General features: G+C 46.5%; 1 protein-coding gene across 1 annotated transcript in view; it reads left to right on the plus strand.

Annotated features, from left to right (window-relative positions):
* LOC147737871 (uncharacterized) overlaps positions 1–10,750 on the plus strand; it is a 40,380-nt gene extending 29,630 nt beyond the window's left edge. The window contains exon 3 of the mRNA XM_086948158.1: positions 5,388–10,750. Within this exon, the coding sequence (XP_086804284.1) occupies positions 6,016–7,080 (1,065 nt within the window). The 5' untranslated portion in view covers positions 5,388–6,015 and the 3' untranslated portion in view covers positions 7,081–10,750. The remainder of the gene's footprint in view (positions 1–5,387) is intronic.
* The last annotated feature ends 11,958 nt before the right edge of the window (positions 10,751–22,708 follow it).

Consider the following 22,708-nt stretch of genomic DNA (forward strand, 5'->3'; position numbering starts at 1 on the left):
TGAGTTACGAAACGCACTATGTTCAGCTCCTGTGTTGGGTACACCTGACTACAGTAAACCATTTACACTCTATGTCCACGAAAGAGAAGGTTGCGCGTTGAGTGTCTTGACGCAACAATTTGGTGATAAACAACGCCCTTGTGCGTATTTTTCATCAACATTAGATCCGGTAGCCAGAGCGTTGCCTAGTTGCTTGAGAGCTACAGCGGCAGCTGCAGCGTCCATTCGACAATCTGCTGGTTTGGTCATGAACAACATGCTAGTGGTCATGGTTCCACATGCCGTGGATACACTCATGAACCGAACAAAGACGCAGCACCTTACCAGTGCTAGATTATCAGGCTATGAGCTGACACTGTTAGCAAATCATATTCAGATTAAGAGATGCAATGTATTGAATCCAGCAACATTGTTGCCGACTAGTCAGGAGTCGAGTGATTCTGAGCCACATGACTGTTGTTTTAGAACTGAGGAAGAGACAAAAGGACGAATTGATCTAAAAGACACTCCGTTATCAGACCCAGATGGCACGTTGTATGTTGACGGGTCTTGTTTTAAATTGGAGAATGGTGATGTAACAGCTGCCTATGCAGTAACGACTTTGAGTACGATTGTGGAGACTGCAAGAGTGAGTCAGAATTCTGCTCAAGCTGCAGAATTAATTGCATTGACTAGAGCGTGTGTTTTAGCTAAGGGAAAGAGAGTGAATGTGTTCACAGATAGTCAGTACGCGTTCGGCGTAGCCCATAGTTTTGGCCGATTGTGGAAGGAAAGAGGTTTTATTACGTCCCATGGGACTAAGATCCAGCATGGTCAGCTAGTTAATGACTTGTTGGAATCTCTAACCTTACCAATGGAAGTTGCGATTGTAAAGTGCAGTGCTCATCGAGCAATCACGGATGATGTTGGTCGAGGAAATGCCTTTGCTGATGAGACAGCAAAACAGACAGCTAGGAATCCGATGAGTGGGATGTATGTTTCAACGTCTGCAAGATGGGTTACTGATTCGGGAATGTGTGAGGACACAATGGAAAGTGTGAGAACGATTCAGGAAGAAGCGACTGAAGAGGAAAAACTTGCATGGAAAGAGAAAACGGGTAAATTGGACTCGAATGGATGTTGGCTTGATTTGACGGAACAACAGCGTTGGATGTTGCCTGATGCGTATGTGCTTGCTGTGGTAACGATGGCGCATGGAGCAGCGCACATCAGTTCTAAAGGGATTTGTAAGATGTTGGCTCCAGTCTGGAAGAATGATGGAATTAGTAAGTGTGCAGAAAGAGTGGTGAGAAACTGCATGATATGCCTGATGCATAATCCTGGCAAGGGAACCCCCACACCTGCTGGTCACTTCGCTCCTCCTTCCTGCCCCTTCGAAGTGATTCAGTTAGACTTCATTCACATGGATCGATGTAACAACCTTAAATACATTTTAGTGGTAGTCTGTGCTTTTTCAAGGTGGATCGAAGCATATCCACTCAAAGATAATACTGCCTTGTCCACTGCCAAAATTCTCCTAAAAGAATACTTCCCCAGGTATGGTATGCCACGGATTGTATGGTCAGATAATGGAAGTGAATTCGTAGGGAAAGTTATGCAGAGTGCGTGTGCAGGCTTGAGCATCAAGCAAAAGTTCCACAGTGCGAATCACCCCCAGTCAGCAGGTTTAGTTGAAGGCTACAATGGCACCCTCAAGCTGAAACTGGCTAAGATACAAGCCTCCACGGGCTTGTCCTGGCCAGATGCATTACCTTTGGCCCTGTTATCCACAAGAGCGACTGTGCATTCCCGAGTAGGGCTTAGTCCCTATGAGATTGTGTTCGGTCGCCCTGCTAATATTTGGGGGGTACCAAGACCTAGGGAGTTTAGGCAGCTGGAATACCCAATGCTAATTGATTACCTTTTTGACTTGACTGCTAAATTGAGTCTCATTCACCAACAAGTTTTCGATGCATTGCCAAAGCCTCCGGAAAGTCCAGGTCATCAGCTGAAACCCGGAGACTTTGTTGTCATAAAGAACTTTGGACGGACCAGAAATCTTCAACCCAAGTTCGTTGGACCGTTTCAGGTGCTGTTGGCAACAAGGACTGCTGTACGAGTGGCTGGAAGAAAAAACTGGGTCCACGCGACACATACTAAGCGTGTACCCCTACCACTCCCTTATGATAATTGGATTAGAAAAGGAATTGGTGCCTCAGAAACAGAACCGGTTCCAAAATACGTTCCTTTCAGTGATGCAGAACTGATAACTGATCCACCGAACTCTGACTCTTTTTCTGAAGCTGCTCCTTTGAACACTGACCAGAACACTGCATCAATCGAAAATTTGCCCTCTGCGAACTCGAACACTGTCACTCCTGCTGAAAACAGTCTATTTCCGGATCAAACTACTCCAGGAAAACTGAGATACAACCTCTGATCTCATTCTAAAGACTAATAAAGCAGGAAACTGCCTATTTTTTAATCATTTTGCTCTAAAAACATTGCCTCCAGCCAGGAAGTTTGCTAAACATTTTGAATTTCTCTGTATATTTCTATTGTGCTTATTACCTTGCCGTCTGGGTAGCCGTAGGGTCGTGGCTTTGTGCCTAGTTGAATCTGCGGGGGCCAGACACAAGGTCGGTCTTTCTGTTAGTTCTGGGAACTCCCAGGGCTGGTAGAGGCATTTTCAACTACGTACATACCATCAGTGGTCGCGAGCGGTTGTAGAAGATGGAGCTTCCTGGGCTGCACCGAGAGAATGTAATTTATGTTCGCAGAAATAGACTGTACAAGGGGAAGATAGAATCCATAAGAGAGGGATAGGGGGGATAGCATGAACAGTGGACTAGGATGCACTTGGAAATTCGATAGACCCAGCCAGTCTGGAAATCTAAGCAGAATTAGTAAACAACAACATTCTAAGAAGGCCTCCACCTTAGAAATACTTTAAAGCTACAGAACATGATGGTCCTTCTTTCATGTCCACAAGAAGGACATGCTAAGTTCTTTGTCAATATCTAGATTCCTAGAGTCTTAGAGGTGCCAACATTTTAGATTGCAAAAAACACAGTTGATGGACAGAATGTAGAACAATGTCATACATTCACCCCAGTACAAGGATCTGGGCCTAAATCCATCCTTTTTTTGCACTCCACACCACCCTGGGTTAGACACTGGCTATATGCAAATCAGCTCTGACCCTGTGCCTCATGAGTCCCAGGCTCTCCACAGGCTCTCCACACCACTGGAGTCAAGCTATCCAGGCTGATGAAGGCTGATAGCCAGAAACCGGTCCTTGGATGCTTGATGGAAAGACATGGCTTGGTAGTTCGGACTGGACTGTTCCCATGAGGCACAGGGTCAGAGCTGATTTGCATATAGCCAGTGTCTAACCAAGGGTGGTGTGGAGTGCAAAGAAACGATGGATTTAGGCCCAGATCCTTGTACTGGGGTGAATGTATGACATTGTTCTACATTCTGTCCATCAACTGTGTTTTTTGCAATTTTCACCCCGAGTGCGCTGGGTATACTCAGACGTGAGTCCCAGGCTCTCCACACCACTAGAATCAAGCTATCCAGGCTGATGAAGGCTGATAGCCAGAAACTGGTCCTTGGATGCTTGATTCCGGTCTGGGAAAGACATGGCCTGGTAGTTCGGACTGGACTGTTACCATGAGGCACAGGGTCAGAGCTGATTTGCATATAGCCAGTGTCTAACCCAGGGTGGTGTGGAGTGCAAAAAAACTATGGATTTAGGCCCAGATCCTTTTACTGGGGTGAATGTATGACATTGTTCTACATTCTGTCCATCAACTGTGTTTTTTGCAATTCTCACCCCGAGTGTGCTGGGTATACTCAGACGTGAGTCCCAGGCTCTCCACACCACTGGAGTCAAGCAATCCAGGCTGATGAAGGCTGATAGCCAGAAACCGGTCCTTGGATGCTTGATTCCGGTCTGGGAAAGACGTGGCTTGGTAGTTCGGACTGGACTGTTCCCAAGAGGCACAGGGTCAGAGCTGATTTGCATATAGCCAGTGTCTAACCCAGGGTGGTGTGGAGTGAAATAAAACGATGGATTTAGGCCCAGATCCTTGTACTGGGGTGAATGTATGACATTGTTCTACATTCTGTCCATCAACTGTGTTTTTTGCAATTGTCACCCCGAGTGTGCTGGGTATACTCAGACGTGAGTCCCAGGCTCTCCACACCACTGGAGTCAAGCTATCCAGGCTCATGAAGGCTGATAGCCAGAAACCGGCCCTTGGATGCTTGATTCCGGTCTGGGAAAGACATGGCTTGGTAGTTTGGACTGGACTGTTCCCATGAGGCACAGGGTCAGAGCTGATTTGCATATAGCCAGTGTCTAACCCTGGGTGGTGTGGAGTGCAAAAAACGATGGATTTAGGCCCAGATCCTTGTACTGGGGTGAATGTATGACATTGTTCTACATTCTGTCCATCAACTGTGTTTTTTGCAATTTTCACCCGAGTGTGCTGGGTATACTCAGACGTGAGTCCCAGGCTCTCCACACCACTGGAGTCAAGCTATCCAAGCTGATGAAGGCTGATAGCCAGAAACCGGTCCTTGGATGCTTGATTCCGGTCTGGGAAAGACATGGCTTGGTAGTTCGGACTGGACTGTTCCCATGAGGCACAGGGTCAGAGCTGATTTGCATATAGCCAGTGTCTAACCCAGGGTGGTGTGGAGTGCAAAAAAACGATGGATTTAGGCCCAGATCCTTGTACTGGGGTGAATGTATGACATTGTTCTACATTCTGTCCATCAACTGTGTTTTTAACATTTTAGATTGGGCAGGGACTTTATATGGGGAGAGGGTCGATACATGATGCAGGTTCTACAAGGCTCAGATAGAGCCCCTTTACGCCACAAGGGCCCCAAACACAATCAGCGCACAAAAGGCCCCTATAATCAAGCCTTGAGACAACAGTGAGGGAAATCCTCCTAAAAAAAGAGTTAGTAGTTAGTAGTGAATGAAACCAGGCACCTCAGTGAATAATAGCATTTGATGCATGGCACAATATTCTGATATACACCTTGCTGTCTTGAGTCTTCCTGATCCTTCTCTTACTCTAAGAGCTGTTCTTGTTTTAACAAAACCTTGACCATATGCATCTACCTAAAGCTGTAACTAGTATATGCGTGCTATGCGAGCATCCTTTTTTAGCTAAGTTTCTCTATGGCCCCTTTGCTGAAATAAATAAGATGTGGCGTATTCAAAGGAACTGTTATGCAAATATCTCTGTATGGTTAAATGTGTCTTAAATATGTCTTCATAAGTTTCAACAATAGTAATAGATGAGATGCTTTTACAATCAATTAAAAATTGTAGATGCACATTCTGGTATTTTCCATTTAAGTAATGTAAATCTTTTTACATCCGACAGAAAACAATCCTTGATTGCACAAAATGTTTAAGAATAATGAAGATAATACTGTAAATCTGCAAAAGCAAAGTCAGAAACATTGAGTTACAGTATTCAGGAAAACATAAGTGCCGACAGAGGCAGCCGAACCTGAACATAAACGGACAGATCTTTGAAGTACCGTCAAGGGCAATTCGGTGATTCTACGAGTCTCAGCTGTCACCTCCGTGCCTCAAGATGAAGAAATTACCCCCTAGAAAATTAAGGCAACACTGATTAACCACTTTTTGTGTAAACATGTCCAATATCAGCTCTGATCATGAGGTGGTTACAGCAGTACTTTGCTTCCTAAAGTGATATCAGGCCACCATTCAGTGCTAAAGGTGTATTGAATGGATCTTTCAGGCCATTCCACAGCAACCAGCGAAAACCACAGTTAACTGAAAGTTAAAAGAAATGGGGGATCTGCTATATAAAACACAGAGTATATTTACCAAGCCTAAAACTGCATCAGAGAACACACACAGAAAAGCCATACAAATGCAATGAATGTCTGAAGCGCTTGAGTGAATTATCAGGCCTAAACAAGCATCAGCGAACACACATAGGGGAAAACCCATATCATTGCAGTGAATGTGGAAGTAGTTTTATGGAATTATCAAAACTCATGAGTCATCAGCGAACACACACTGGGGAAAAACCATTCAAGTGCAATGAATGTGGGAAGAGCTTTATATATTTATCAGGCCTAAAACGGCATCAGAGAACACACACAGGGGAAAAAACATATCCTTGCAGTGAATGTCTGAAGAGCTTTAGTCTATTATCAGGCCTAAAACAACATCAGAGAACACACACAGGAGAAAAACCATATCATTGCAGTGAATGTCTGAAGAGCTTTAGTCAATTAGCACACCTAAAACAGCATCAGAGAACAGACACTGGAGAAAAACCATATCCTTGCAGTGAATGTGGAAGTAGTTTTAGTTCCTCTTCAGGATTAATGTATCATCAACAAACACACACAGGGGAAAAAACATATTATTGCAGTGAATGTGGAAGTAGTTTTATAGAATTATCAAAACTCATGAGTCATCAGCGAACACACACTGGGGAAAAACCATTGAAGTGCAATGAATGTGGGAAGAGCTTTATAGATGTATCACCCCTAAAACTGCATCAGAGAACACACACAGGCGAAAAACCATATCCTTGCAGTGAATGTGGAAGTAGTTTTAGTTCCTCTTCAGGATTAATATATCATCAACAAACACACACAGGGGGAAAACCATATCATTGCAGTGAATGTCTGAAGAGCTTTTGTAGATTATGGTACCTAAAGGAGCATCAGAAAACACACACTGGGGAAAAACCATTCCAGTGCAATGAATGTGGGAAGAGATTTTGTCTCTCATCAGTCCTACATAGACATCAGCGAACACACACGGGAGAAAAACCATACCATTGGAGTGAATGTGGAAAGAGCTTTAGTCGATTATCACACCTAAAACTCCATCAGAGAACACACACAGGGGAAAAACCATATCATTGCAGTGAATGTGGACATAGTTTTATTACATCTTTAAGATTAAGGATTCATCAGCGAACACACACTGGAGAAAAACCATACCATTGCAGTGAATGTGGGAATAGCTTTTGTCAATTAACAAACCTAAAACAGCATCAGCGAGCACACACCGGGGAAAAACTGTAGTGCGGCCCCTAGTGTCACGCTATTATTTGCTAAAGTTAGCCTGAGGTAGCAACCATTTTATCTACGTGTCTTTTTATTTTTGCGCACAACACTCTGTATCTTCTTGTGCAAAATCCCTTTGTGCCCACATGAGCTCATATTGTTATAGTTTGCTCATTGCGTACAAGGTCGATAAACAAGCCACTGTGCGTTCCACGTCTGGTCAATCCGCACTACCTAGACATAACATTAGGCACTTCTTTGCACGATTGAGAAATGCTTGCATTTTACTAACACGCAGCAGCTTTCTCGAGATAGACGGAAGACTAGAGCCTTGCTGAACCTATGATGTAACCTTACTCCTACGTTCTAAGATGAGGGGTTCCCCAGAATTGGCCCAGAGATCTTCTTTTATATAATATACATATTCCTACCAGGGGAGGGTGGTCTAGGCGCTATAGCCGTAATAGCCACTGGTCATTCAGAATGATCTCTCCCTTCTTATTTTATGGTATTGTAACTTTGATAATTGTTTTTATCTTATGTATTATTCTTCTGGTGCTAGCTCATTGACTGCATTATAGAACTACGTACAGAGTTTTTTAGTTGAAAAATAAACACTTTAAACTTTACATAGACTCTGCATTGTTTGGGGTGGACAAGCACAGGTAAGTGAGCAAAAGGGTGTGCATTGCTACGACGACTCTGAGAGGTCGGGAGTTCCGTGTTCTGGGTTTGTCTAAGCATTAGGTATCTTTGGATGGTCTGCGGAGCTAATGAGACACTATAGCTAGTCGGTCGAGGGATTGTGAGTTCTTAGGTGTAAGTGCAGTGCAACCAATCTTGCACTAACGGCCCATTTTCTTGTGCATAGTTCTATACATCAGCGAAGACACACAGGAGAAAAGCCATATCATGGCAGTGAAAGTGCAAAAAGCTTTTATCAATCTTCAAACCTAAAAAAAATCAGCGAGCATTCCGGCATCAACTTAAGTGTCTATTCTGTGCTATTGTTTATTTCCCTACAGCTAGGAAAAACAGGAAATATCAGGAACCCATTGGGAGACTAGCACATAGTGGCCTAAAGGTAAAGAAACATTCTTGGTTTTTATTCTGTGAGAAAGAAATCCAAGCACATTACAAAACCTCGCATTTCATTTTTAGTGTTTCAGACTAGCCCAGTTTGTTTCCAGATGGCAAGAGATAGCGCAGGATCCTTGGGTTTTGGAAACTGTAGTTGGATACAGGATAGATTTTATCTGTGTGCCAGTTCAGGAAAGGGTTCCAAAGGTGTTAAGGTTTTCAGAAGAGATGGAAAAATTAGTAGCATATCCCTTTTATTACCGCCCAAACACAGCAGCAACAATATCTTAGAACTTAGAATACTTTAAAACATTCCAGAACTTAGAACATGTATAAGTCCCCATGAGCAGCAGCCATCTTCCTCTTTTGTGACTGCGAAAAAACAATAAATAATAAGCTCCAAATTTCTTCTGTCTCCAAACTTCTCCAGACTCCATTTCCAAACTTCCTTTTTCCAACTCGAACACAACGTCGACATTTCGACCCTATAAGATGGTGCTGGCTTTATCGCATTGATCGCCAGATCGTGAAGGAGAGAGACGTTCCTTGATCTTATACTGAAGTGATCGCACAAGCGGTACTTAACCGAAATCTTCCATTTTTCTCCACCGGCTGGTGGGGAAATTTTACGCATTTACTGCACAAGATACTGCGATTGAACCCTTGGTCGTGGATGGTGTCGGCTGACACATCCCCACCCTCCTGCCTATATAGAAATAGGCGCTGAAAGATTCAAAACCAACAGGTTGTCCACCTGCTTTTTAGTCCTTATGAAGACCTGACACGGTTGCGATAAAGCCAGCACCATCTTATAGGGTCGAAACGTCAACGTTGTGCTACTAATCAGTCCATACCAAGTTTCAACGATAATAGGAGAAAACATATGTACTTGAAACAAATTGATGTTGAATTTTGGACTGATCTTTATTTGTTTTTATGTATTTGTGTATCCACACACAGTCAACATCACTTGTCACTCCTATTCACCTAAGCACGTATCTGTTATTTGTACGTTTATGCTAATTTTGATTTGGACAACCCATTCCCATGTTTACCAATGCTATATCTATGTCAGATTTTCTAAAAATAAGAATATTTTGGATTAAATCCAAAATGGTGTGTGTTTCTTCCTTCTTTCCCCTTTTCTCCCTCAACAAGTAATTCTGCTCCAGGGTGATTATGTATTTCTAAAAAACTTTGTGAAATACATTGATAGTTTTGCCTACCATTTAGGTTTACAAAGAAATTGACTTTTCACCCAACAGAGCCATTGTTTTTTGTATAATCTTGGAACCCAGGTTCTGAGGGTCACTGGGCCACCCCATTATAGTTAGAAGCTTAAAACAGTGGCACAGTTAGCCCAGGACCCAAGTCTGGGTATACCCGTCACACTTAGGGTGAGAAAGCAAAAGACACACAAATGATGGACGGAACGAGGAACAAATCAAACATTGACTCCCAGTCAAGAAATCTGGGTTCAATCGATTGTACTTTTGCACACCATGCCAAACCAATTTAGAGCCAGCCATATGCAAATCAGTCTTGAACCTGCTTCTCATGGAAACAATCCAGCCCTAGCTGCCAAGGCAGGTCCTCCCTGGACTAGAAACAAGCATCCTAGGATCAGTTTTGAGGTATCACTCCTTATCAGCCAGGCTGGCTTGAATACCATGGCACAGTGAGCCTGAGACCAATATCTGTTCTGACCTCCAATGTTCCAATGTTTGTCTTCATGTTTCTTCCTTTTTAATTTAGAACATTCTACCCTCAGTGGATGGAATATTTTAATAGCCTTATAATCTTTCTGCCTCAGGGTATACCGGTTGTTAAAGATCCTGAACCTGAGTTTTAGGCCCGAGCCGCAGGCCCTCGGCAGCGGGCTATTAAGCTATAGTAAGGCCTGTCTGACTAGAACAGTATGTTGGGCAATCATGCATTTGATTGCATTTTTAAAACAGAACTTAACTGCATTGCTTAAATAAGTCTAGACATATTTAAACATTGACAAATTAATAGAATAATTGTGAAAAATTCTAAGGGGCGCCCTATGATTGCTGGGAGGAAGGGGGGGTGTGGTATTAAAAGGTTTTAAGACCACTGGTCTAGGGTGTTCCTCATCAGAGAGGTGTGAGGGGCCTGATGTAACACTGTTGGTTAGCCGAATCTTAAAGGGGAGAGCACAGAGACTTAAAGCCGATGGATTTCAATGTCGGATCTGTTTATCACCACTTAATCATCCTCACTGATCGCAATAAGTGACTGGATCAGGCCCCTCCTACTATGTCCTGTTGCGCTGCCAGCTGGGAATATTCAACACAGGTTTGTAAATCAAGGTTTGTGATGTAAAACATGAAAGTAATAGAAACATGTAAACTTTACAAGGGAACGGTGATGGTGATCAACACTGTTAGTACTACTGGCAAGAGTGTGTATATTTATCTGCTAACAGTGCCCCACCATGGAAAAGGTCAGCCATACATTGACTCTTTCCCTGTCAAACCCAACCCATTCTAAGCTCTCTCCAGCAGGACCTGCAGACGGCTGGCGAGTGAACACTAAGCACTCTCTCACAAACCCAACCTATTCTAGACTCTCTCCAGCAGGACCTGCAGACGGCTGGCGAGTGAACACTAAGCATTCTCTCACAAACCCAACCTATTATAAACTCTCTCCAGCAGGACCTGCAGACGGCTGGCGAGTGAACACTAAGCACTCTTTCACAAAACCAACCTATTCTAAGCTCTCTCCATCAGGACCTGCAGACGGCTGGTAAATGAACACTAAGCACTCTCTCACAAACCCAACCTATTCTAAGCTCTCTCCAGCAGGACCTGCAGACGGCTGGTGAGTGAATACTAAGCACTCTCTCACAAACCCAACCTATTATTAACTCTCTCCAGCAGGACCTGCAGTCGGCTGGTGAGTAAACACCCACGGGGTAAGAGGGACATCAATATAGGAAGGAACATTAGATGAAAGGTGGACAAATGACAAAATGAATGTGGGAATGAATGAAAGCTCTTACCTGTTTCCACACTAAAAAGAAAACGGAGGGTTAGGCCACTATCAGAAATAGCCAACTTAGCCTCAGAAGGAGAAAAAGTTGATTGGGAGCTTTGTGTAAAATTATACCTGATTCAGTATAATGATAATGTTTTCTAATGCATGCAGGGATCTAATGACAAATGCTTGTGTGAAATCTGCAAACATATCTGAGGGGGGAAGTAAGGCCTTAACAAAACACTTAAGAACCAGGGAGTTTTGATAAGGTAGAAGTAAATACCAGGGGACAAATTGTAGGATGAGGTATACCAGAAATGTGATATCATCCACCCAGAATAGTGATACTGTTTTTCTCTTTCTCTATGTACCCACACAGAGATTTTTAAATATAAATCTAGAAGCCGTTGACCCCAAAGAGGTGGCAGGTTTTGATGAAGGTGTTACAACATCAAGTAATATAACACCGAAACGCGTCGACGCAATTATTTACTAGAATTGTATTGTATTGTATTTACTAGAATCCAAACGAGGTTAAGGAAGTAACAGATACTCATGTATTACTGATACTGTTTACTGTACCACCAATATCAAGGAAAGACCAGTGGATCTACAAGAATAGTGGCTGGAGAATATTAAGGCCACAGTGTTAGGGGGTTGTGTAAAAGATCTTATTGTTTTCAAGTATCGAATTTGTGTTGATTATTGTTTTTTCTTCTACTGTATAATTTTTATGAGTGTGACATTGATTTTTGATTATGTATGTAACAATGTGTTATTAATTGTCTATTGAATTTTATTATACTTGTTCAAAGAGTGTTCTTTGAATTTTTAATTTATCTCTTTGTGAAGAGAGGTCTTCACTTTTTACAAAAATATTAAAAAGACTGTGAACGTTCATTTTTAGTGTGGAAATCCATTTCTGATGTTTGATTTTTATAAAATTCTTCCCTTAAATGTACTTATAAGGAATAAGTGTATGATTGGGCAAAACACACACAGTAAGATAACACGCATTTGCTTCAGTGCACACCTAGGGAATTTCCTTTGACTAAGCATTCTCTCACAAACCCAACCTATTCTAAGCTCTCTCCAGCAGGACCTGCAGACGGCTGGTGAGTGAACCCTAAGCACGCTCTCACCAACCCAACCTATTCTAACCTCTCACAAGCAGGACCTGCAGACGGCTGGTGAGTGAACACTAAGCACTCTTTCACAACCCAACCTATTCTAGACTTTCTCCAGCAGGACCTGCAGATGGCTGGAGAGTGAACACTAAGCACTCTCTCACAAACCCAACCTATTCTAGACTCTCTCCAGCAGGACCTGCAGATGGCTGGAGAGTGAACACTAAGCACGCTCTCACCAACCCAACCTATTCTAACATCTCACAAGCAGGACCTGCAGACGGCTGGTGAGTGAACACTAAGCACTCTCTCACAAACCCAACCTATTCTTAACTCTCTCCAGCAGGACCTACAAATTGCTGGTGAGTGAACACTAAGTACTCTCTCACAAACCTAACCTATTCTAGACTCTCTCCAGCAGGACCTTCAGACGGCTGGCGAGTGAACACTAAGCACTCTCTCACAAACCCAACCTATTCTTAACTCTCTCCAGAATGACCTGCAGACGGCTGGTGAGTGAACACTAAGCACTCTCTCACAAACCCAACCTATTCTTAACTCTCTCCAGCAGGACCTGCAGACGACTGTCGAGTGAACACTAAGCACTCTCTCACAAACCCAACCTATTCTAAGCTCTCTCCAGCAGGACCTGAAGACGGCTGGTGAGTGAACACTAAGCACTCTCTCACAAACCCAACCTATTCTAAGCTCTTTCCAGCAGGACCTGCAGATGGCTGGTGAATGAACACTAAGCACTCTCTCACAAACCCAACCTATTCTTGACTCTCTCCAGCAGGACCTGCAGTCGGCTGGTGAGTAAACACTAAGCACTCTCCCACAAACCCAACCTATTCTTAACTCTCCAGCGGAACCTGCAGATGGCTGGCGAGTGAACACTGAGCACTCTCTCACAAACCCAACCTATTCTAAGCTCTCTCCAGCAGGACCTGCAGACGGCTGGTGAGTGAACACTAAGCACTCTCTCACAAACCCAACCTATTCTAAGCTCTCTCCAGCAGGACCTGCAGATGACTGGTGAGTGAACACTAAGCACTCTCTCACAAACCCAACCTATTCTTAACTCTCTCCAGCAGGACCTGCAGTCGGCTGGTGAGTAAACACTAAGCACTCTCTCACAAACCCAACCTATTCTTAACTCTCTCCAGCAGGACCTGCAGATGGCTGGTGAATGAACACTAAGCACTCTCTCACAAACCCAACCTATTCTTGACTCTCTCCAGCAGGACCTGCAGTCGGCTGGTGAGTAAACACTAAGCACTCTCCCACAAACCCAACCTATTCTTAACTCTCTCCAGCGGAACCTGCAGATGGCTGGCGAGTGAACACTGAGCACTCTCTCACAAACCCAACCTATTCTAAGCTCTCTCCAGCAGGACCTGCAGACGGCTGGTGAGTGAACACTAAGCACTCTCTCACAAACCCAACCTATTCTAAGCTCTCTCCAGCAGGACCTGCAGATGACTGGTGAGTGAACACTAAGCACTCTCTCACAAACCCAACCTATTCTTAACTCTCTCCAGCAGGACCTGCAGTCGGCTGGTGAGTAAACACTAAGCACTCTCCCACAAACCCAACCTATACCTAACTCTCTCCAGCGGAACCTGCAGATGGCTGGCGAGTGAACACTGAGCACTCTCACACAAACCCAACCTATTCTAAGCTCTCTCCAGCAGGACCTGCAGACGGCTGGTGAGTGAACACTAAGAACTCTCTCACAAACCCAACGTATTCTTAACTCTCTAGAGCAGGACCTGCAGTCGGCTGGTGAGTGAACACTAAGCACTCTCTCACAAACCCAACCTATACTTAACTCTCTCCAGCAGGACCTGCAGACGGCTAGCGAGTGAACACTAAACACTCTCTCACAAACCCAACCTATTCTTAGCTCTCTCCAGCAGGACCTGCAAATTGCTTGTGAGTGAACACTAAGCACTCTCTCACAAACCCAACCTATTCTACACTCTCTCCAGCAGGACCTGTAGACGGCTGGTGAATGAACACTAAGCACTCTCTCACAAACCCAACCTATTCTTAACTCTCTCCAGCAGGACCTGCAGATGAATGGCGAGTGAACACTAAGCACTCTCTCACAAACCCAACCTATTCTTAACTCTCTCCAGCGGTGTTAGAATTGGGGGTCTCTGATTGGCGCAAGTATTCACTTGTGACAAGCAGGGACCCTCTCCTCTAAGTCAGGGCGCAGGATGATCCCTTCAGAATTACCCTTGCTCACTCTCTAGGTGCGTGGCTTGAGCAGCCAAGGCTAATCTTCAGGTGTTAATGGTTAAGCATTTGAAGTACACACAGTAAATACATTAATCGCCCCACAAATAGACACCAGTCATTGGTTATGTGAAAATATGAATACTTTATGTAAAAATATATACATATCTATGCAGGCAAAACATTACAAGACCTCTGTTAACGCTTTAGCTTTGGCCACAAGATGTGAAACAATGGCAAGTGTTCTTCTCAATTTGTAAATTACTTCTCTGTAGTCCTTGTTTGTCTTAAACTACTTTTACACACTGTGGGCACCTTATCCAGGCACTGGGGCACGGACCGTACCGGCTGTATGCTTAACGAACTTCCCTGCGCATCGTACGGGCCGGGGAGCGAAGTCCTGCTGACTCTCACGCTTCCCACGGTATGCCGCGTACAGCGCTGCTGATGTTAGAGGCGGGTAGAAGTCGTACTGGGCTGTTGCGACTGGTACGCTCATGGGAAGAGGGGGGGGAAGCTTTCCTGGGTACGCGCCGAATTCTACCAGTGGTCCAGGCGGCAGATCGGCATACCGGGCACGGTGGGGGCGCACAGTGAATAACGGGGAAAGAAAACTTTGCGGGCCGTGAGCCCGTAGTGTGCAGTTCGTCCTGGGAAATGCGCAACGTCTGCTCCTGGGCCAGGCAGCCGGACGCGTCATAGAACGCTTCTGAGGTCAGACGTACCTTGGGGTCTGTGGACAGCGGGTGGCTTCCAGATGGCGGGGCGCGGCACGGAGACCTCCAATACAGGCTGTAGAGGTGGCGAGTCTCTTGGTTATGCGGCGTGGCCTCTTCCTGAGATCAGAGGGCACACCGGGGCGGCCGGGTGCGATCACAGCGCACGGGCGGCCGTCCAGGCTATCGATGTGCGCTCGGGGAGACCAGGATTCTGGCGGAAGGGGGTAGACGAGCACTCCAAGTACTCCAGTAACGAACAGTGGCAGAGGAGCAGGCGGCCTGACCCGAGGGACAGAGAGCGGCTCTGGGCAGAGCGAGGCTCTCAACGGGTGAAAGGGCAGACAAGCTCCCAAGTGACACACTTCTAGGAGGGGGCGAGGGGGCGCAGTCTTGCCTCCGGCGGGAGGAAACACATGGCTCAATCGCAGATGAGCCAAGGCACAGAGAACCCACTAGTCCTGGGGTTCAGGTCAGGGGGCAAGCTCAATCAAGCCCTTGGAGAATGTTTCAAGCACAAGTCAGCAAAGTCCTCTTTAGGTCTCTTCCTCTCCTTCCTCAGCAAGGCAGACAGCACTCCAGTCCTTCCAGCTTCTTCTTCTTCCTTCTAGTTGGGCGGAGGTTTGTTGTGGGAAACAGAATCTAGTTACTTGGGAGCAGGGCTCCTATAGGTATACTCAGTTTCTTTTGTTCTTTCAGGCCAGGGGGGCATTTGCATAGCCTATTTCAGTTTTGAAGCACTCTGTTGTGCTGTTTATGGCTTTTCCTTTCAGTGATACATCGGACGCTCCGCAGGAGGGGAGACAGCATTGTGATGACAGGGGCAGCCAGGAATACTCTGTTGACAGTCCTCCCTCTTCCTGGGCCAGGTGTCGGTCTGAGTCATCAGTCGCTCCCCAGGAGGTGGAGCCAGCATTGTGGTGGCAGAGCACAGCCCTATTCAGAGTCCAGGGGCACTCCCACTTCCCACTAAGGTGTAATCCTTTCATTCACCACCTGTCATCCCCCAGCCCTGTCACTCACACAACCCAGACAGCAGATACACATCCTAGCAGAGGCGGGCTGAAATGGTTAGGCAAGCAAATGCTAGCTTTCTAAAAGTGATACAACAGAATAAGTTGGCTGGTTAGGATAATTGACAAGAAAAGATCTGGACCCACGTAGCCAGTGTGTACTGCGTGGCCGATAGAATTATATTCCAAAAGAATTTATTTTCATTTGTACTTAAATTTCGTTGATTTTTATTAAGTACCGCAGCGTTTTCGCGGCTGACTCATTATTCCCGGGAGCGGCATTGGAGAGGAAACCAACCTCAGCGCGACGGTTCGCGGTTGAATTGTTCCCGCTTGATCGTTTGCATTTGCTTCACTGACCGGCCGTCCCCCTGCCTCGACTTTGTAATACAGCCTGCATTACCAGAACTAAATATGTGAGCCGCCCTTACAACCGAGTACGCACCGCTTCGCGGGCAACGTGCCTCCGGCCAATTATCTTGTCCAGCACAGATATTCACTTTGAACTACGGTAGACCTACACTCCGGCAGCCCTTGTGCTCGCTGTGCAGATAAGTCCCCACCCAGTCCCTGTCCTGAGGAGAACCTATAACACCCACGGTTCAAAACGCGTTGACACCCAACCTGTGGCAAGAACGAAGGGTGCAGCTAGGGTGTAAATTACACCACCTCTGCGGGCCCTAGCTGTAAAATCCTAAAAACATTCGATCACATGTGTTGTGAGACAGGCAGGCATCTTCACTCCATCTTAGCTCCGCCTGTCCACTGGATTCTAGTTCTAAGGACTGGTCCTCTTTAAATGCATAAATAATGCACTTTGTGCAAAGGTCTTCTTACTTGGCAATTGATTTGAAATGTTATTCTTTGTACCAAATTCTTTTCTTGGTGTGATGATATGTTGATTTTCTGATTCTTTACCTTAACTGTTTGTATATTTGTACATTTTGTATATATCGTACACACAATTGCATGTTTTTGAACTGACTGTGCTGACAGTTTTCCGTTTATGCCATTGTCTTTGAAATCAACGAAATTTAAGTACAAATGAAAATAAATTAGTTTGGAATATAATTCTATCGGCCACGCAGTACACACTGGCTACGTGGGTCCAGATCTTTTCTTGTCAATTATCCTGACCAGCCAACTTGTTCTGTTGTATCACTTGTTGAGATCCGGGCTGGTCAGTTGTAGGATCCAGTACCTCCATTGTTTCACAGCTTTCTAAAAGTAGCATTTGCAAACACAGGATATTAAAATAAACTTTACTAAAAGAAGTATTTTATTATTCTGAGTTCAGGCATACTAAACTTGACTTTCTACCATGTTCACTGATCCTTCTGGGATTATAGTGTGTAATAATTCCAGCAGCCCATCTTGGCCTAAGAGAACAGGTAGCCTTACAATAGTGAAAAACGAAATTGGCTGTAATTCACTACTAGGACATGCCACACACACCAGGGCCTGTCCTACCTTACACTTACAATGCACCCTGCCCTAAGGCCTACCATAGGGGTGACTAATATGAAGCAAAGGGAAGGTTTTGAGGCTGGCAAGTGTGTGCACTTGCCCAGCCAGCATGACAGTACCAGACTGCACACAGGGTCTGCAATGGCAGACCCTAGACACATTTTAAAAGGCTGCTTCTGTAGGTGGCGCAACCAGCGCTGCAGGCCCACTAGCAGTATTGGCATTTACAAGCCCTGGCACTCCTGGTGCACTTTACTGGGGACTGACAGTAAATCCAATGAGCCAATAATGGAAATCAATCACACATACATTTTATATTGGGAGCATTTGCACTGCAGCACGGATTGGCCGTGGCGCAGTGCCCTGAGCAGCGAACACCAGCAAAAACATCTGAGGCCCATCAGCAAAAAGTGGAAGAGAGACTCACGCCAAGGTGCCAGGTCTAACACGTGTCCCCTCCAGCTGAAATGTGGGGAGAACTACCCTTCCCCAGGGAGTTCCTCATCACTAAGGCGGAAAAACCTGGACAGACCGTCAGCATTAGCGTGATCTGTGCCACGTCGGTGTTCCACCGTGAAGTTCATACCCTGTAGGGAGATGGGCCACCTCAACAGTTTTGGGTTCTCACCCCTCATTTGCATCAACCATCTGAGGGGCCTGTAGTCTGTCTGAACCCAGAAGTGAGACCCAAACAAGTAGGGTCTTAGCTTCTTCAATGCCCAGACCACAGCAAAAGCTTCTCGCTCTATTGCACTCCACTTCTGTTCCCGTGGAAGTAACCTCCTACTGATGAAGGCTACAGGTTGGTCCCAGCCCTCCTCAGTCATTTGTGAGAGAACAGCCCCTACACCATGCTCTGAAGCGTCTGTTTGCACTATGAATTCCTTGGAGAAATCAGGAGCCAGGAGCACGGGCGCCGTGCACATGGCAGTCTTCAGGGTGTCAAAAGCCTTCTGACAGGTGTCAGTCCAGATCACTTTCCTGGGCTGCTTCTTAGAAGTCAGCTCCGTCAAGGGGCAACAATGGTGCCATATCCCTTGACAAACCTCCTGTAGTACCCAGTGAGCCCCAGGAAGGCTCTCACTGCAGTGTGGGTCTTGGGAGGCTCCCAAGCCAGGATGGTCTCAATCTTGGGCTGTAAGGGGGCCTCCTGGCCACTCCCCACTTGGTGTCCCAAGTATACCTATGAGCCCTGCCCGATCTGGCACTTGCTTGCCTTGATCATGAGGCCTGCCTTGCGCAGTGCCATCAACACTTCCCAGAGGTGTCGCAGGTGTTCTTCCCATGTGCTGCTGAACACTGCGATGTCATCCAGGTAGGCGGCACTGAACTCAGCCAGTCCCGCCAACACCAGGTGGCAGGGGCATTCTTCATTCCAAATGGCATAACCCGGAACTGGAAATGCCCATCTGGTGTGGAGAATGCTGACCTCTCTTTTGCCCCATTAGTCAAGGCGATCTGCTGGGTACCCAGACGTCAAATCAAACGTGCTGAGGAACTGGCAGCCCCTAGCCGATCGATGAGCTCATAGCTCTGGGGATGGGGTGTGCGTCAGTCTTGATGACTGAATTGAGTCCTCTGTAGTCCACACAGAACCGGAGTTTAGGTGTAGCTCCCGGCGCGGCAGCCTTTGGGACCAAGACCACTGGGCTGGCCCAAGGACTGCTGGATGACTCAACCACCCCTAGAGCAAGCATTTTGGATACCTCCTCCTTGATGCAGGCTCTGACCCTGTCAGTTACCCTGTAGGCCTTGTGCCTCACAGGTAAGCTGTCTCCTGTGTCCACATCATGGACGCACCAACTTGTGGCACCAGGAACCAGGGAGAACAGATCTGGAAACTGCCCCAGCAATTGGTGGCAGTCATCCTGTTGCTCAGGCGTCAGGGTGGGTGAGAGGTGAACTCCATCCACTGACTTATCTTTCTCAGAGGCTACCAAGAGGTCAGGAAGATGCTCAGTCTCCTCCTCCATCCCATCATCAGTTGCTAAGAGCATGCCGACTTCGGACCTCTCCAAGTGGGGCTTAAGGCAGTTAACATGTAGGACCCTCAAAGGGTTCCTGGAGACTGTATGTCCACCAAGTAGGTGACAGGACTCTTGCGCTCCACAACCTCAAATAGACCTTTCCACTTATCCTGAAGTGCACAAGGCTCCACTGGGGCCAAGACCCACACCTTTTGTCCAGGTTGAAGCTCTACCAGAGTGGCATTCTAGTCGTACCACCGCTTCATCTCTTCATGGCTGGCTTCCAGATTTGCCTCAGCAAGTTGCCTGAATCGCCTGGTCTGGTTTCTGAAGGCCAGCATGTAACTGTATACATTCTGGGGAGGTTTCCTGGGAGATTGCTCCCAGCCTTCCTTTACCAAACTCAGAGGTCCTCTCACTTGGTGGCCATATAGCAGTTCAAAGGGGCTGAACCCTAGGGACTTCTGTGGCACCTCACGGTATGCAAAGAGAAGGCATGGCAAGAGGACGTCCCACTTACGCCTCATTGGACCTTCCAGGCCCATGATCATGCCTTTTAGGGTTCGATTGAATCTCTCAACCAACTAGGCGTGGGCGGAAAATCCGTTCCGCTCGCGGATTTTGCGGATTTTCGGGAAATCCGCAATCCGCGAGATTTGCGAATTTCCCGCAAAATCCGCAAATCCGCGAGCAGCGGATTTTGCTCGCACTGCTCGCACTGTTCGCGTGAGTTCGCGCCCCGCGAATAAGTGCAAAATTGCAGAAATACGATCTTAGCAAAACTGAAAGTAACTACTTACCAGGTTCAAAAGTTCAGGCTCATCATTAGTAGCCATTTCCTGTAGTGCTTCCTGAGGGGCCCCTCCAGAGTTCAGTTGCCAGTTGCAACTATTATGTGACCCTGCTCTGAACCTCAGAATAGTTACACATATGCCACAAAGGTCCTGAATTACAGCTAAGGGAGACAAGCAGGAGCCAGGCTGGAAGTTAAAATCCATTAATCAGCCCCTAATTCATTATTGTCAGTTGGGGCAGGGCAGGTGTTGTAACTAATTTTGCAACAATGAAAGCACTTAGCAAGTGCAAAAGATCACTAATCAGGGCGCACTAAGGAAGCAGGTGCCAGCTAAAAAAATATTCTGTGACACATGAATCAGCCCCAAATTAATTCAGGTCACTTGAGGCAGGGAAGGTGTGCTTTGCTTTGCCGAAAATAATGTACACTGGACAACCAGAGGGTGTGGTGATGAAACAGAGGGTGGCATGGGTGGGCCAGAGGGTGGCATGAGTAGTCAGAGAGTGGCAGTGGTGACAGAGAGTGGCAGTGATGAAGAAGAGTGTCCCAAACAGGCTGGACACGTAGAAACAACAAGTTCGCAAAACTTGCGACCCGACAGGTAAGTTCGCAATTTGCGAAAGTGTACAAAACCCTCGCGAACTGGCAGAAACACGGGCGAACACAAAAAAAAAAATCCGCAAATTCGCGGGAATTCGCGGATTTTGCGGATTGCGAATCCGCAAATCCGCAAAATTCGCGAACGCGAGATCCGCAAAATTCGCTCATGCTTACAACCAACCCATTTCCTTGGGGGTGGTAAGGGGTGGTAAACTTGTATGTTACACCACACTCTTGCCAAAGGGATTTCATATACTTGGATAGGAAATTGGTGCCCCTATCACTCACCACCTCTAGAGGGAATCCCACTTGTGAGAAAATTCCCATCAGTGCCCGTCTCACCACGGGGGCCGTCACTGTCCTCAGAGGGATGGCTTCAGGGTACCGGGTGGCATGGTCCACCAAGACCAGGATGAACCTGTTGCCCATGGCTGTCTTGGGGTCCAGAGGCCCTACAATGTCAATACCCACGCGCTGGAATGGAGTACTGACCACAGGGAAGGGTTGCAGAGGAGCCTTGTGCTTCCCTCTGCTCTTACCACTTGCCTGGCAAGTCTGACAGGCCCTACAGTAAGCATCTGAGCTCCTGTGAATTTGGGGCCAATAAAAGTGGGTGACAAGCCTGTCATAGGTCTTGTCCATCCCCAAATGTCCTGCTAAAGGCACATCATGAGCCAGCCCCAGTAGGAAGGCTCTGAATTTCTGGGGTACCACCAGCACACGGGCTGACCCAGGTTCAGCAGCCTTAGGCTCTGAATACAGGAGGTCATTCTCCCAGTACACATAATGTGTTCCAGACTGAACACCTTTGGCCTGGTCTGCAGCCTGCTGCGCATACCCACGAGAGAAGAGCATTCTTTCTGCTCCCTGCAGAATTCCTCCCTGGAGGGACCTCCTTCTCGCTGCCAATGGGTCAGCTCAGGCAGGTCTCCCAGTTCAGCAATCTGTTCCCCTCAAGGTCTGCTTACTCCTGGACCGTGTGAACTCCGGGGGCCGGTTTCCCGCCCCCCTGCGCCTTCTCTCTATATTTCTTAGTGTTAGCGGGCAGGTAGTTCTCAGGGACTCAGGGACCATCTGGACAGGATCTCCATCCCTTGGGACTGCTACTTCCTCCCCAAAATTAACACTAGCCATTTGCCCTAAACCACTGCCTATGTCATCCCCCTTAAATTATTCCTTTACTGCATCTTTTGGTATGTACACCCTGGACTCTACCTGCACCGGTGTAGTGCTGCCACCCGGAGGAGTTGTTTCCAAACTTTTCGCTTTCAGCTCCAACCCCTTCAATCTCATGTCATGATCCATTTGGCGTTGTTGCGCTTCCATTGCCAATTTTTGCTTCTCCATTTCCATTTGTCCAGTTAACTTTGCCATCTCCATTGCATGTGCCCTGTCTGCTGCCCTGTCTGCCAGCTCCTCTGGTGACAGGCCTTTGCTGGGATCCACAATGCCATCTGGTGGTATGACTTCCACCGCATTCTGTGGCTCTCTTGACTCCTTCCAGGCTCTCAGCGCCTTGATGTATTGGGCTTTCTTTTTGCACCCTGTGTGTGCAACTCTGAACTTTTGGCAGTAGCCTCTCAATTGCTCTACTGTGTAGCCCTCCAGTCCTCTGTGTTCCCATTCTACATCTTCA

The sequence above is a fragment of the Lissotriton vulgaris genome, chromosome 1_1 (assembly GCF_964263255.1).
Source record: "Lissotriton vulgaris chromosome 1_1, aLisVul1.2, whole genome shotgun sequence".
NCBI lineage: Eukaryota > Metazoa > Chordata > Amphibia > Caudata > Salamandridae > Lissotriton > Lissotriton vulgaris.